We start from the raw sequence: 15,329 nt of genomic DNA, 5'->3' as shown, positions 1-15,329 counted from the left end.
TGATCTGACAAATTTCTAAGGTCACTGAAAATTTGTTTCAACTAGCTACCTTCAATTATCATAAATATGGGAAAGTACAATCATTCTTCATTATGTAAAACGTTATCTTTACACATTTTACTCAATGAGTTTTATACATCTATACTCAATTTTATTAGCAAAGACTTTGAGATTTCCCCGAGAAGTCTGATACAGGTGGTCTGGGGGCCCTAGGTGGACAAACAGTGCATCAGGGAGAGTTTGAGCTCTGGTCACTGCCGTGTTCCTCGCCCCTTGGCCACCAGTCACCTGGCCCACAGCAGGCACACACCACCACCTGCTGGAGGAGGAACTGACGCCTCAGCAGCCACTTTAATGAACATTAAAATTATGCCTAGTATAGCAAAAAAGCAGTTTGTTTGTTTGTTTGTTTTGTTTTTGCCAAAAAGCCAAGAAGGAGTGCTGCCTGCTCACAGGATGGAGGAGTAAACGACTGTAAAGGTGGCCACGGCTGTGACCAGCAGTGAAGCTGGGTGACTCAGACCACGCGGTAATGACATCTACTTTCAACTGGATACGTCTGTTTACTGAAATCCATGCAATAAAAGCCACACTTGTGCTTCCACCTTAATGGAAAGCATACGCACATACCTGTTAAATACGTTCTCACTCGCAGCATACTTGTCCAGTCTCCCCAGGGGCGTCAACATGTCATCTTGTGAGACAAAGTCCAGGGCTGAAGGTACAACAATCACATCAGACTCTGAGCTGCAGTCATCCACACCAACTATCAGAGACATCAGAAATACTCCTTGTAACACTGTCGCACTAAAAGGTACCCCTGCCTCTCCGAAGCAGCACAAGGAAAACTGCTCTGTATTGCTTGTGGAGTGGCACAAAAAGGCACAAGAGAATCTCAGAATCGGTTCAGAAGCCACGAATGACTGACGGAGGCTTCTTCTCCTTTTCTACAGATACGTTCTAACCGCCCCTAGAAGCACAGGGGTCAGGAGAAACTCAGTCTGGGGTGATCAAGGAACAGAGTGATCAGAAAAGAGTGATCACACAGACCTGAGAATTTACACGTTTAACCAGAACACTAACAACTTGCAAATAAATGAACTGTCAAACACTGACAGTTAATTCTGCAAGGCAGTCAGAGAACAACTCACATTATATACAGAACAAAGACAAGACAGCAGCCATCTCATCAGAAAGAATGCCATGAGAAGCCAGAGACAGAAGAGCAACATCTTTAAAGGACTGAAAGAAAAAAAAAAGTCAACCTACACCTCTATACCCAGTAAACAGAAATTGTTCAAATATCTTTGAAATTCATGTCTTTCAAACACAAAGGTGAAATAAAGACTTTTTCTGACATACAAAAGCTGACAACCATCACCAGCAGCAGACCTACACTACAAGAAATACTAAGAAAATTATACCAGATGGAAATCTGGATCTTAACAAAGGAATGAAGACTAGCAGAAATGGTGAATAGGTGGGCAAACACAAAAGCCTCTTCTTATAGAAAAACATCTCTTTAAAAGATAATTAACTGTTTAAGGCAAAAGTATGTACTGTAAAATAAATAAAAAATGTATTGTGGGGTTTATAACATGTGTAGAAGTAAAATATATGATTACAATAGCACAAAGGCAGAATACCAGGGGGGAATATTGTCCTAAAGTTCTGTTATACATATTACGTGAAAGTAGACAGTAATAAGTCAAAGGCGCATACTAATTATAAACTCTACAGCAACTATTAAACACCAAAAAAACCCCACCCAAAACATATAGCTAGTAAGCCAATAAAGGCCATAAAATGGAATCATAAAAAATACTGAACCCAAAAGAGGGCAGAAAAAGAGAATAAAAGGAAAAAGGAAAAGATGGGACAAACAGATGGGAAATAGCAAGATGAGAGAGGAAAACCAAACCATATCAATAATCACATTAAGTGCAAATGCTCTAAGTAGCCCCACTTAAAGGCAGAGATTGTCAAACTGGATTAAAAATAACACCTAACATGAAAATAATTCCTTACATAGTACAGAAAAGTTTTAACAGGTTATTCTGATCTACAATTCATAGCAAAGCACCTTATATATTATGAATCAGAGTCGTAAAAACCACCCAGACACTCTCATTTGACCTATTTCCTCCTCTAAGACTGTTGAGCTGGCATGACCTCAAAGGCACCTTTATGCAAGCTCTAGAGTTCTATGACTATGACCAAACTGTTCCATCAGTCACACACTTGTTCATCTTGAAGACAAACATTAATAGTACTGATTCAGGTCCATAAAAAGTCAGGGGCTTTTGGGAAGAGTCCTAGAGCAGTGACAGTCTAACACTGCTGTGTTTAGGACAAGCTTGGAGCACTTACCCTAAAATTCAGACCCCAGATCTCATATTCAGATCCTGATTGTGCAGGTCTGGAGTGAGGCCCAGGAGCAATCATTTATAATAAATACCCCCAACTAGCTCAAATGCAGATTGCTGAACAACTGTATTCAAGAAACATATGCTGAGAGGGTAACAAATCATATTTTGCTTCCACTTACGTTACCACTCTACCCATTATGGTTGACAATTATTTCTGTACAAAAGGGAGTGTTCCACTCCAGCAGAGGCACTGGGGACAAAGGTGCATTTCTATTTCCCAGAACTGCAGCCTCCTGCCAATAACTGTGGAACTGTTTTGTCCTGAATCTTCCTCTCCAAATTCAGGATTTCCTCATCAACTCTTGATTGGACTGGGACCTTCCTGGTGGCGCAGTGGTTAAGAATCCACCAGCAATGCAGGGGACACAGGTTTGAGCCCTGGTCCGGGAAGATCCCACATGCCGCGGAGCAGCTAAGCCTGCGTGCCACAACTACTGAGCCTGCGCTCTAGAGCCTGCGAGCCACAACTACTGAAGCCCACATGCCTGGAGCCCGTGTTCCACAACAAGAGAAGCCACCTCAATGAGCAGCCCTTGCACCGCAACAGAGAGTAGCCCCTGCTCGCCACAACTAGAGAAAGCCCGCGTGCAGCAGTGAAGACCCAAGGCAGCCAAAAATAAATTAATTAATTTTTAAAAAAGTCTTGATTGGACTAAATGGCTCTGCATTTCATATCTATGGAGGCTGCAAGGATGTGATTACCATGGCTACAGACTGCATACCTAAGTCTTACCCAGCCACCCTACAAATGCCTGCCACAGGTTACAAGAAGGAGAAACAAAAAAATAATCCATCAAAACTATCACCACTAAGAAAGAAAAATCCTACAGCATAAATGATGGTACAGTCAATAACATCCTCAGATAAAAAAGACAAAACAGAGGGAGTAAACACAGCTATACTGCTACAAGAATCATATAGTTTATGCAAAGTAGTACATTAACTTTAAATAGATTATGGTAAATTAAAGATGTAAATTACAACCCTTAGAAGTACTCTCTAAAACATGCAAGAAAGGATGGCTAGAAAGCCAACCGAGAGTTAAAATGGAATGCTAAAAAATACTGAGTTAACCCCAAAGAAAGTCACAAAAGGAGCAACAGAGAAAAAAAAAAGACAAATAGAAATAAGCAACCAAATCAATAATTACATTACTTATAAATGGACTAAACATTTAAGTCAAAAGGTAGAGAATCCCAAACTAATAACAAGGCAACAACTACAGTTGTTACTCAACTATAGTCTGTCTACCAGAAACACATTTTTAAAGTCAAAATTTCAACCCATGCGTTGAAAGAAAAAGATTACAAAAAGGAGAGAGATAAAACATGAAACAGTAAGCATAAGAAAGCCAGAGTGGCTATTTTATTACCAGACAAAATAGACGAAGACAAGGAGCATTACAGAAGATGAAGAGAGACCTTTCATCACCCGACCTGTGCCCCAGTGCCCCTCCTTTCTGGGTCACTAAGTTGATTCTGGATTCTTGGACGTTACAGCAGCAAGAGCCCCTTACAGTGTTCACAGCCTTAAAAATCCAATTTCCTACACTGAAGAAGTGAAGAAATCATGTCAGCTTTTAGTGTTATTTGAAATTTCAAAATGACTTAAAAGCAATGAAAACAATGATCACTTGAAATGTTTTTTCAAATTATATCTATGCTCCCCAAATTCCAGTGCTCCCTCTTCCCCTGTAAATTTACTGTCTTCCGTAGCTGAAGGGGGACCAGGATGGAAAGGAAAAAGGAAGATGACCTAAAAGGTCAACATGAGACAGAATCCCTACACTTACGTAGGAAACCCTCATTTTTCAAAACTTAATATTCAGTTATAAAAGCTTCCCTGAAGAAGCTAAATGACAAAAGTGTCAATGAACTCTTGTGTTTTTTAGTGAATTCTAACAGAATTCCTAACTGGAATAGAAACCTGGGATACGAACTGAAGTCTTATACTGAAGGGTTAGCCCATCTGGCCTCAAATCAGACTCAATAGATCCTTCCAGTTCCAAATCAGGACAAGAATCAAATGTGTTACAATGCAAATTAAAGAGAACATCCAGAAAAACAGGACAAGAGAAAGAAATGATAAAACAAGGACATTTATCTTTGTTACTTGTAAAACTGAATCCCCCCCTTCGCATGAAGGTAAGAGACCATGCAGCACGAGAGAGAGAGTCACCCCTGCATTTCAGGAAGGGCTCCATCCACTTTCCACTCCCCACACCAGCACCAGCTCCAGCTCCAGCTCCAGCTCCAGCTCCAGCTCCAGCTCCAGCAGAAACCCAGAGCTATAGAAACCAACATCCCATTCTATTAAATGTAAGGAAAACAGCGTCTAAAACGTAAAAATTTAGAAGTTGGACCCATTTGAAATTTTAAAGATGATTATCACTACACAATTACATCAACAGTGACGTGAAAAGGGCAGAGGCTTTTTAAAGTTAAGACAGATCTGGGTCCAAATCTCATGTTCTGCTCCTTGTGAACTATGCATGTGGACTTAATGCAAGTAATTAATTAATTTGGCTCCATTTCCTCACATGTAAAATACTTATTTGTTGTCAAGACTTTAAGACACACAGACAAAGATAACATCTATAACGCACCTAATACGGTGTCAGGCTAGTACGTCCATGTTCCCTCGAACCCGCAATTCATTTGTTTCTGATACAGAGAATCTCATCGTGGTTTCCCTGTGTTTTAAAATGTTTTCATTCATTTCATTCAACAAGTAGGACGGCACATCTACTGTTTACTTTAAGTGCCAGGCACTCAACAGGGAACACAGATATAAAAACTAGACAGAAATTGTATGCATGTATCTATGTACACACATGTGTATATATGTGTGTGCACACAGACAAAAATATGCTACCAAGAAAGATGCACGGTGTAAGAGTACATACACACAACGTGTGCTGTCCACTGTTACACTTCTAGGTCTGCCCTGGTGAGCAAGAGAAGGCTTCAAAGCCCAGCCAATTCTGGGAAGATACACTGAGGTTTGCCAAGCAGGACAGAAGGCGGAACAGGGCGTCCTAAGCCAAGAAGCCCAAAGACAGGGAGTCGAGGAAAACCAAGTCATGTCTAGAAAATGAGTAGTTGTTCAGGACACGTGGGGCACAGGGTTCACACAGAAGTGAGGCAGGAGGAGGAGGGGACAGTGACCAACCAAAATCAACTTAGCCTTCTAGTTTTTAACAGAGTAACATTATTACATTTTGCAAACTCCTCCTACCTGGCTGGAGAAATCGCACTGCCGCCCTGTAACTGGGACTGGCGCTTGAGATTTTCTAAGCAACAACGGAGTTAAGTTCAACCATTATCTCCTTTGAGTGAAAATTCCGGGCAGCGGAGACACTTATTCAACTATGTTATAATAAAATGTGATTTAAATGATCAATTATTAATTAAAACCATCTTTTTTCTTTTTTAATTAAGAAAGAAGCAAAGATCGTGGTGTCTCTCCCAAGCCGAGCCGCCTGCAGGTCAGCGCATGGCATTCCGAGAGCACCACCGCCAGCCTCGCTTCGCTCCCCTAACCATCGTGGAAGCCCTCGGCCCCCCCAGGAGCAGAACTTCTCACCCGAGGGAGGCAATTCTAGCTCTGCCTGCATCAGCACCATGAGCCGCTGTCCTACTCCCCATCAACAAGGCTCAGATATGCTCCACATTCATGCTAATTTCATGCTCACTCAACAAGACTTCTGAGCCTACTCTTCTTAAAGCTTACACTTCTCTCAGACGTCCCAAACCTCTATTCCAAGTCCCCAGAACTACCTTCAAAAAATCACCTTCCATTCCTATCTTACTACCATACATGCATTTGATGCCAAGTCAGGAAAAAGAACGTGCCAGCAACCATGAGCACAGGAGCACGGGAAGAGCGGCGTGAGGGGTCACCTGTCCACATTCCTGCCTGAGGCCAGCGGGAGGCAGCGCACAGGTGCTCAGCTGCTCTCACGCGCCTCAGAATAGCACCTCACCGCCCTGTCTAAACAGAGATTCTCCCACCACGGCCATAAACACCAACCCCCTCACCGAGGACTCAACCACAGAAACGACGTTCCGACACGGAGGGAAAGGAAAGGCTGGCTGCTGGCCCTGCACACGTGGCCGGGACCACACTTTAGGGGCAACACAAGGTAAGTAAGGGCCATTCTGACCACCTGGGCTTTTCCCGAAACACTGAATCCAGAACTTAAGCCTGCTAGTCTCTAAAATGACTTTTCATCAGACTTCTTAAAGCTGTAGCTCACCTCCTCATCAAGACAAAAGCAATCTGTCCTATTTCTTTCACTCTTGTGACTCTTCTCAAAGATTGGCAATAACCTGCCAAAACTAGGGACGAGGCTGACTCCCCTACCCAACACCCTCATCTTAAATTCTCTTTTCTTGGATTCTCTTGGAATATTTTCTACCTTTCTAGACTATTCTTGCTTCTCTCTAACCCTTTTGTGTAGGTAGTTTCTTTCCCCCCACTTTGTCCTCCTATACACATTGTATACACACACACACACACACACACACACACACACACACACACACACACACACACACACACACACACACCCCTCCTCCCCTCAATAAGCCACAGCTTCCACTACCATTCACAGTGCAGAGGACCCCAAAGTTCTCCTGCTCTGACCCCCATGGCCAGGTTTGCAGGTATTTCAGAGTCTGCACCTCCATGTCACGTGTGTTCTGAAAACCAAACTGTCCAAACCAACCTGATAAAAAATCAGCTCTTCCTCATGACTTTCTGATTACCACCATTTTCCCCAGTAACCTACAGTTCTCAAACTTGAGGCCTTCAGTTACTCTGTAAGGCACTTTTCTTGCCGCCACACCTGATCAGTCGCTAAGAACTAGAAATTCTACTTCTATGAAGTACTCTGTATTCCCACACCTCTCAGTTTCCAATACCCTAATTCAGAGGCTCTGACATCGTCTGCTTAGAGCAAACTGGGGTATTTGAACCCCATAAGGTACATGAAGCTTTCCTGAGGAATAAATCAAGCAGATAACTCCAAGGGCTATACCAGACCCCAACCTGCAGGAGTACTCCCTCACAAAAATGTGCCTGGGCTGTGGATCGAAGGCTTTCCCTTCACAACCTCCCACCTCCTGTGACCTCAAGGCTGCAGTGCTGCACTGCCCCCATGCAGAAAAGCCTCCACTGCAAAGCAAAGGGACCCTCTGCAACACTGATGAAGTGTTAAAGAGTTCAACTCTCTAAAGGCTGTAATATATACTTTTACAAGTCAGGTATTCATTCTTCAACCCTTTGCTTTCAAAAAAATCGAAAGACCGATAGCTCATTAAAAATAATTTTCAAATTTTTGACACATAGGTTGGAGGAAGTTCAAGGAAATTAGTGGCATCGCTAGTAAAACCCTTTCCATCCACTTATCTATGTCAACAAAATTTCTCTGGGCTTATAGCTCTTAAAATAAAAAGTAGAAATTGATGCTAAATATTGTCTTATTCTAGCAATAAATTATATTCACCCATGAATACATGTTACTTTTTAAAAGCTCCATCCATTTTATTAACAGACACCTATTTAATAAAATTTTGTTTACCAAGTGTTTATCATAATTTGCAATACATTCTGGTTGATCAACTGAGTATTAATAAAGAAAACAAAGTTTTAAAGTTTTTTTATGGCCACAGGAAATTAAAAATTTCAATTTCTCCTTATATCTTTAGTGCAAAGAAACGTGATAGGGTGATCAATAAAACTTGCAAGCATAAAAATATATTAAGGTAAAATTTTGTGCAGGAAATAGAAAGATCAAGAAGAAAAAAGAACAATGTAAAATTCCCAATTTTAAGTTTATTCTTGAATTTTTGAAAAATGGATGATAGTGTGAAGTGCTACATTTAGATTCCATTTTTAAAAGTGATTATGACAGTTTCATTTTGAAAATACCTTTAAACTTGAAAATGTCTGAGAGAAAATTTCCGAGATTATTTTAGAAGGTATCCAGTCATTAAGTTGGAAGACCACTGCTCTCGACTCTCACAACGGTCAGTCCACTTACTCCAGTCTCCTCATCCTCACCCGGTTTGCAAATCAGAAACACTTCCGCCTTCCGAAAGCCCTTCCTCCCTCCCCTCCCCCACCCGTCTGGATGAAGGTACCACCGCTCTCCCACCGTAATCCAAGGGCCCCCCTGATCTGCCCCCACAAACCCCGCACACAGCCTAGGCTGTGGGCCGTTTTCTGCAGGTGCCTCACACTTTTCCATCTGCTCCATGTCTGCCCTCTTTACCCTCATCTCAGCTTAAACTCACCTTCTTATAAATACCACCCAGGAAGTTATTTCCTACTCTTTCTGATGACGAGCTCTTCCTCCTGTGAACTCCCCACAGTCTTGGGGGCCTGCGCTTTACTCCACCAGCAATCGCAGTGTTTTATTTTTTCTTCTTTATTTTTCCTTTTGTTCCCCCCATCCCCGCAACCGAAACACAGGTAAAGTCCCAGAAGACAAAGCCTGTCTTGCTAATCTTTTTATTACCTAAACAAACAAACAAAACCAAAAAATGGGGTCTAATGCTTCTCCAGAAGAATGCCTATTCATTAACATTTGTTAGTGAGAAGGTAGTCCACAGAGACACCTGCGGAGACAAGGGTCTTTTAATAGCACTTTATCCTCCCCTAAGACACTCACAAGACCATTAGCATATTAGCACCTTTGAGAAGTACTACATCCAAGAGAACTGATTAATTTGCACAACTTAACTTTCACCAAGCTTGATGAAAACATCCTTCTATTCCCCACACAGCCTCTAGGAATATCCACTAAAACAGAAAAAAGCTGATGGTCTGTCCTCCTTCAATCTTTCCCTTGATAATGCTAAGGCCACAAATAAACTTGCCGAATTTGTTTGTTTCCCAAGTCCTTTACATCTTAAAAAATGAAAGATAACGAGACACACCATACAGATTTAATCATTTATAAGAGTTACCTTAACATTTGGGGCTTTAAATATTTTAACAAATAAACCAACAAACAGGAAAGGCAAGCTCTTCTGAAAAGCAGAAAGCCAGCAAGGAAATGTAACTGATTCAGGTAAGAATCATCTACACACACTAATACTAACGGGTGAATGTTTGTCTGGGAATGGGATATCCCCCAGCGTCAAGTCACTTCTCTTATCAAATTTTGATACAGGAAAAAAAAAAAAGAGAATCTTTAAGTGGAGAAATCTGGTAGACATCACACCTTAACCAAGCTGTTAAAATCAAATTACCACCACCAATGATGGAGAACTGACATCAGGTGCCTTTTGAGATGAAGCACTGAGAAAATCATGGAATTACTTACATAGCATCTCTGCACACACACAAAGAGGGAGGGAGGGAGAAAGGAGCATAACCTGAATTAAATCACGAGGAAACAGATAAAACCAAGTTGACTCTTCAAAACTACCAACATCATGAAAGATAAAGGCTGAGAAATTGTTCCAAACTAAAGAGACATGACAACTAAATGCAATGGCAGGAGCCTGGATTGGCAAGATAGCTGCTATAAAGGACATTATTGGACAATCGCTGAAATCTGAGAATGAACTACATATTACATAGCTGATTTGCATCAATGCTACACTTTCTGAATTTGAGTGCTGATTATGAGAGCCTGGCCTCGCTCTTAAGAGATACAGGCTAATGGTCAGGTCTACAACTTCTTAAAAAGGTGCAACAAAGAAATTAAGATTAAGAATAACCTATACATTACACTGTGTGTCTGTAATTATAATCGTATAGAGAAACAAAGAGCAAACTGCCAAAATGTTAACAATGTTGAATGGAGGTGATGTTTGGGGAATTAACTATAACACCTGTGCAACCTTTGTGTAAGTCGTAAAGTTCTCAAAGTAATAAGTTTAATTTGAAAACAAATCATTTCATTATTTTACCGCAAATTACAATACGTTTATGGCCTTATTCAGCTTGGCCAGAAAATCACGATTCATCTCAGCAACTATATACTGAAGGCCTACTGTGTGCTGGGCTGTCTGCTATGGGTAAAGAATAAAAATGTTCCAGATATATATCCTCAAGCAACAGGTATGTCAAGTTTCAATGTGTGACAATATGCTTATCAGAAATCCTTTCTTCAAAAATAAATATTAAAAGTTCACTAAATTCTTAGAAGTGATTTTTACTAGTAAATAAGTATAAATTTGTCCTAGAGCATATTTAATTTCACAACTGAATTTAAGCAGTAATAATGTGCTAAAGTTTACTCTATGAATATTTCAAAAAACATTTCCCTAAAGTATATATGCACATAAAACAGGAAGGGGCGTGTTTATCTACTTTCAACTTAGGTACCAAGATCACATTTTCTTTTTTTTTTTTTTTTTTTTTTGCGGTATGCGGGCCTCTCACTGTTGTGGCCTCCCCCGTTGCGGAGCACAGGCTCCGGACGCGCAGGCTCCAGACGCGCAGGCTCAGCGGCCATGGCTCACGGGCCCAGCCGCTCCGCGGCATATGGGATCCTCCCAGACCGGGGCACGAACCCGTATCCCCTGCATCGGCAGGCGGACTCTCAACCACTTGCGCCACCAGGGAGGCCCAAGATCACATTTTCTATACAGCATCTACTGGTCAGAGATGCAGAATATCAGAGCATTTACAGGTGTGGACTCCCATACATTATAGATGTGGTGTTTGTTTCTCCAGTGTGCAAACATTTTCCTTGCAGTCCTATTAACCCAATTGCTTTGGTTAGTAATCCTTTTTTCTGTACGTAATCCAAACATAAAACTTGAGCTAATCCAGGTCCAAATAATCACCAGTCCCCATAAATGAGGTACTGAATTTATCTAAAGTCTTGAGGTTTTATTTCTACCAAAAACTAACTTGATAGATTTAAATGTGAAAATAATTTCTATCAAATCTGACTTTGAATACAACTTCAAAGCAGTATATAAATTTAAATACAAATTCAGCAATAAGATTTTGGACTGACCACTTCAGTAATTAGGTAGTGCCAGGATCAGACATATCAGATCACGCCGGTGTTCTTACCCACTTTTGCTCCAATGACTGGCTCCCTTATACACGAGTGTTTTAAAACACAAAGAAAAAGGGTATATTGTGCTTCCAACATTCCCATGGCAGGCACTACCTGGACAAAAATGATTTACCCACCAAATAACTGGAACATGCTATGACCTTCACATCGCCCAGAACCTCTAGGTTAGATAACCTAAATAAGGGACAAATTAAGGGAGGTCAAAACTGAAAGGCAGGAAGAGTACAGTAATAAAGAGTAATAAAGTAATAAAGACCATGTCAGCCAGGTCTAGATGTAACCCAACACATGCAAGGTTGGTGACTGAGCAAATTACTTAACTGTTCAGGTAAGCCTCATCAGGTGCCACTTCTGTAAATTTGTGGGGCTACACACCTCACCGGGGAATAGTGTCAGCAAGATGATAGCACAACACCCAACACACAGTATGACAACACGTGGTAATTTTTTTTTTTTTTTTTTTTTTTGTGGTACGCAGGCCTCTCACTGCTGTGGCCTCTCCCGTTGTGGAGCACAGGCTCTGGACGCGCAGGCTCAGCGGCCACGGCTCACGGGCCCAGCCGCTCCGCGGTATGTGGGACCCTCCCGGACCGGGGCACGAACCCGCATCCACTGCATCGGCAGGCGGACTCTCAACCACTGCGCCACCAGGGAAGCCCAACACGTGGTAATTTTAAAAATGAACAAAATCCAGAAATTTCTCCCACTTCCCTTCTGCAGCAAGTTAAAGAACTATGTGAGAGGATATCTGAGGAAAAAACTTCAAAACCTACAAGGTCTGAATAGTATTTTACCCTCTGCCACCAAGCCATCTGTGTGTGCAAGACCTTGGGTCCAAACTTTTTCAGGCTTAAAATGAGAAGGATGAATATATAGTCTGTCCTCTAGCTCTTGATTTCTGTAATTCTGGAATCATTGGCTCACGACAGGCATAGATAGCACAATTCAAATTTTTAAGTTTATGTGATTCTCTGGATGATACAGCAAACCAATTTAAAATATAAAATTCAACTTTTGTTTACCAATATTCTTTTGTTACCATTAAGGCTGACCCGAAATGGTGAAACGTGCTTATTAGCATGATAAAAAACAAGCAAGATGTTGCTTCTTTTAATCCGGTGATCAATATTAAGATGAAAGTGAATTTAGTGATTATACAGGTGGGCTTCATTACAGTAGAACCAGCAAGGAAAATGTCTCAAGAATTTAATCATTTAAACTTTCATAAACTACCATACCTCACCATAATCTCAGATGTTCTTCTGTTCGCGGATTGCAACATCACATTGCAGGTATATGCCCTGTGAGATATTCAGAGTTAAAATAAATGACACTGGGATGTCTTTAAAGTACTCTAGCTGCCTCCTCCCAACCCCCACCCACAAAAGTTCAGATGTTAGAGGAGAGTAAGTAAAAGGTGGGTATATGATGGCTCATTTGCTTTTGTGTATTTCCGAAATTTCCCATTTAAAAAGTGAACAGTATTTACCTTAAAAAATCAATGTAGTGCATAATATTAAAAGACTAAAAAAGAAAAAATCATGAATGCAGAAAAAGCATTTGATAAAATCCAACATTCATTCCTAATTTCAAAAAAGGTCTCAGGGGCTTCCCTGGTGGCGCAGTGGTTGAGACTCCGCCTGCCGACGCAGGGGACACGGGTTCGTGCCCTGGTCCGGGAAGATCCCACATGCCGCGGAGCGGCTGGGCCCGTGACCCATGGCCGCTGAGCCTGCGCGTCCAGAGCCTGCGCTCTGCAACGGGAGAGGCCACAACAGTGAGAGGCCCGTGTACCGGAATGAATGAATGAATGAATGAATGAATAAATAAATAAATAAATAAATAAATAAATAAAGGTCTCAGGAAACTCAGGGGACTTTTCTCAACCTGATAAAGGGCATCTGTGAAAAAATAATAAATTGAACAGCAAAATTCAAACTTCCACGCTTCAAAATACACTGTTAGGACAACGAAAAGAAAGTCAAGGAATGGAAAATAATATTTGCAAATTCCATATATGAGAAAGGACCTGAATCCGGAATATACAAAGAACTCTCAGAACATAGTAAGAAAACAACCCAATAAAAAAAGATTTGCACACTTCACCAAAAAAGATAAACAGATGCTAAATGAGCACATAAAAAGATGAGCATTATCAGACTTTAAGGAAATGCAAATTCAAACTGCAAAGAAAAACACTCTTAAGAGACTAAAGTGCCCGGCAAGGATGTGGGGCACCTTGGACTCCCACACACGCTGGTCGGGGCAGGAAGCCGTACAGCCACTTTGGAAAACAGCCTGGCAGGTTATCTACCCGAGAGAAGGGAATGTTACATCCACACAGAGACTTGCACCTGAGAGAGCTGTAACAGCCAAGAAATGAAAACCTAGAAACATCTTAAAGACAGAACACCTGAGAGAAGTGAAGTAAACTTGCTCAAGATGATACAGTGAATAAATGGCCAGAGCCTGAACCTGGCTCTAAGTTTATGAAGCCCAGCACTCTTCCCCCTTTACTAAACTATACCGGGACATATTCCAGAAGCACAGCACGATCAATGCTCGAATACTAACCAACTGATACCAATTAGGCCAGAAAAGGAGTCTGCTCCTAGGTCTGTGGAGAAAGGGAGCCAAGAAGACTGACTTGTAAGGAGAGAGTTGGGGACGGGCGTGGGGAGGTAGCCCTCGGGGGACCTGCAAGCTGGGAGACTGTGCAAAAGTCCCCTCCTACAAGTCCTAGGGAGCACTGGCCTCCTCACCACCTTCACCAAAGTTGCAGAGGTGTGTCACCCGCTCTTCTTCCCAAAACATTAAATCATGTTTATTTTCAGATCCAAGTTAAAAGCAAAACAACACCCCAATTCAAGTGCAGAAACTGCCCACCCTCTCATGTAGCTGATGGCAAAAATTCTTTGTCATCAAGACAGAAAAATGCAAAATTCCAAAACATAAGGCAAACACAGGAGTGAAGTAACAGTAGTTTAATAAACAAAATCTTCGTTTTGATGAGACGAGGAAATGAGGCCAAAGGACCCGAAATAATAAACCAGTGATCAACACGTGGCAGACTAAGAACTCCACCCAGCAAGGGCTTGTTCTCTCTCACAGGTAGAAGAACAAATAAAAACCTATGCATTTAGGTGTTGGGTCCCCCACGCCCCCATCCTGCAGCTACAAGCCCAAGCGGCTGACATGCACGGTTACAGAGAACAAAGAGTACTCTCCCATTTTTTCTTTTTTTAGAAATTCTGTATGGGGAATTATGACCCAAGGCATCATTAACTGATTTTATATGCATGTGGGTACCACTAAAACCATTTTTAAGCACCTTTTCTAAGACACCAACCATATTATCTCTAAACAAAGACTTCTCCTGTCCAGTCTTGCTGGTAGCAATCAAAACATGCTACAAGTCTCATGACTTACTCTCCCAAATCCCTATTTAACAACACTTCTAAATATTATGATTTTCAAGGGCACCTTCCTCAGGTTTTCGACTGACTCCCTGGCCACCACAGCACACAGCCCCAACCTTTCACGCCTCGCTTCCCCAGGTGGCGAGACTCTAAGAAGCTTATCAAACCCAGTTTTCAGAAACAGTCGAGGGCCCAAAGACTCTGGATGGAGTTTAGTCCAGGTAGTTACACCCAATTAGTTCTGGATCCATCGTTAATTCACTGTTTCAAACCTGAAAAACAGTATCATGTAAAAGGACTCCAAAACTTTAACAGGAAAAATTCTGTGCTGTGTCATATTCCAGAACACAGCTCCAAAAGCCCTTCCACAGCATGCTAGTCACAGCTGAGAGAGGTTAACATAAAGACTTACACCTGAGCCTCATTTGAATC

General features: G+C 41.6%; 1 protein-coding gene across 8 annotated transcripts in view; it reads right to left on the bottom strand.

Moving 5' to 3' along the window:
* Positions 1-15,329, bottom strand: part of PPP4R1 (protein phosphatase 4 regulatory subunit 1) — a 71,381-nt gene that overhangs the window by 42,904 nt on the left and 13,148 nt on the right. For 2 of the 8 annotated variants that reach the window (XM_060118920.1, XM_060118921.1), the window contains 2 exons: positions 12,717-12,779; positions 631-766 (listed from right to left, as the gene is read on the bottom strand). In XM_060118920.1, the coding sequence (XP_059974903.1) occupies positions 631-689 (59 nt within the window). In that variant the 5' untranslated portion in view covers positions 690-766; positions 12,717-12,779. The remainder of the gene's footprint in view (positions 1-630; positions 767-12,716; positions 12,780-15,329) is intronic. The other 6 variants (XM_060118919.1, XM_060118917.1, XM_060118922.1 and 3 more) reach the window with 4 other exon arrangements.

The sequence above is a fragment of the Mesoplodon densirostris genome, chromosome 15 (genome assembly GCF_025265405.1).
Source record: "Mesoplodon densirostris isolate mMesDen1 chromosome 15, mMesDen1 primary haplotype, whole genome shotgun sequence".
NCBI classification, from domain to species: domain Eukaryota; kingdom Metazoa; phylum Chordata; class Mammalia; order Artiodactyla; family Ziphiidae; genus Mesoplodon; species Mesoplodon densirostris.
This window is presented reverse-complemented; position numbering and strand designations above follow the sequence as displayed.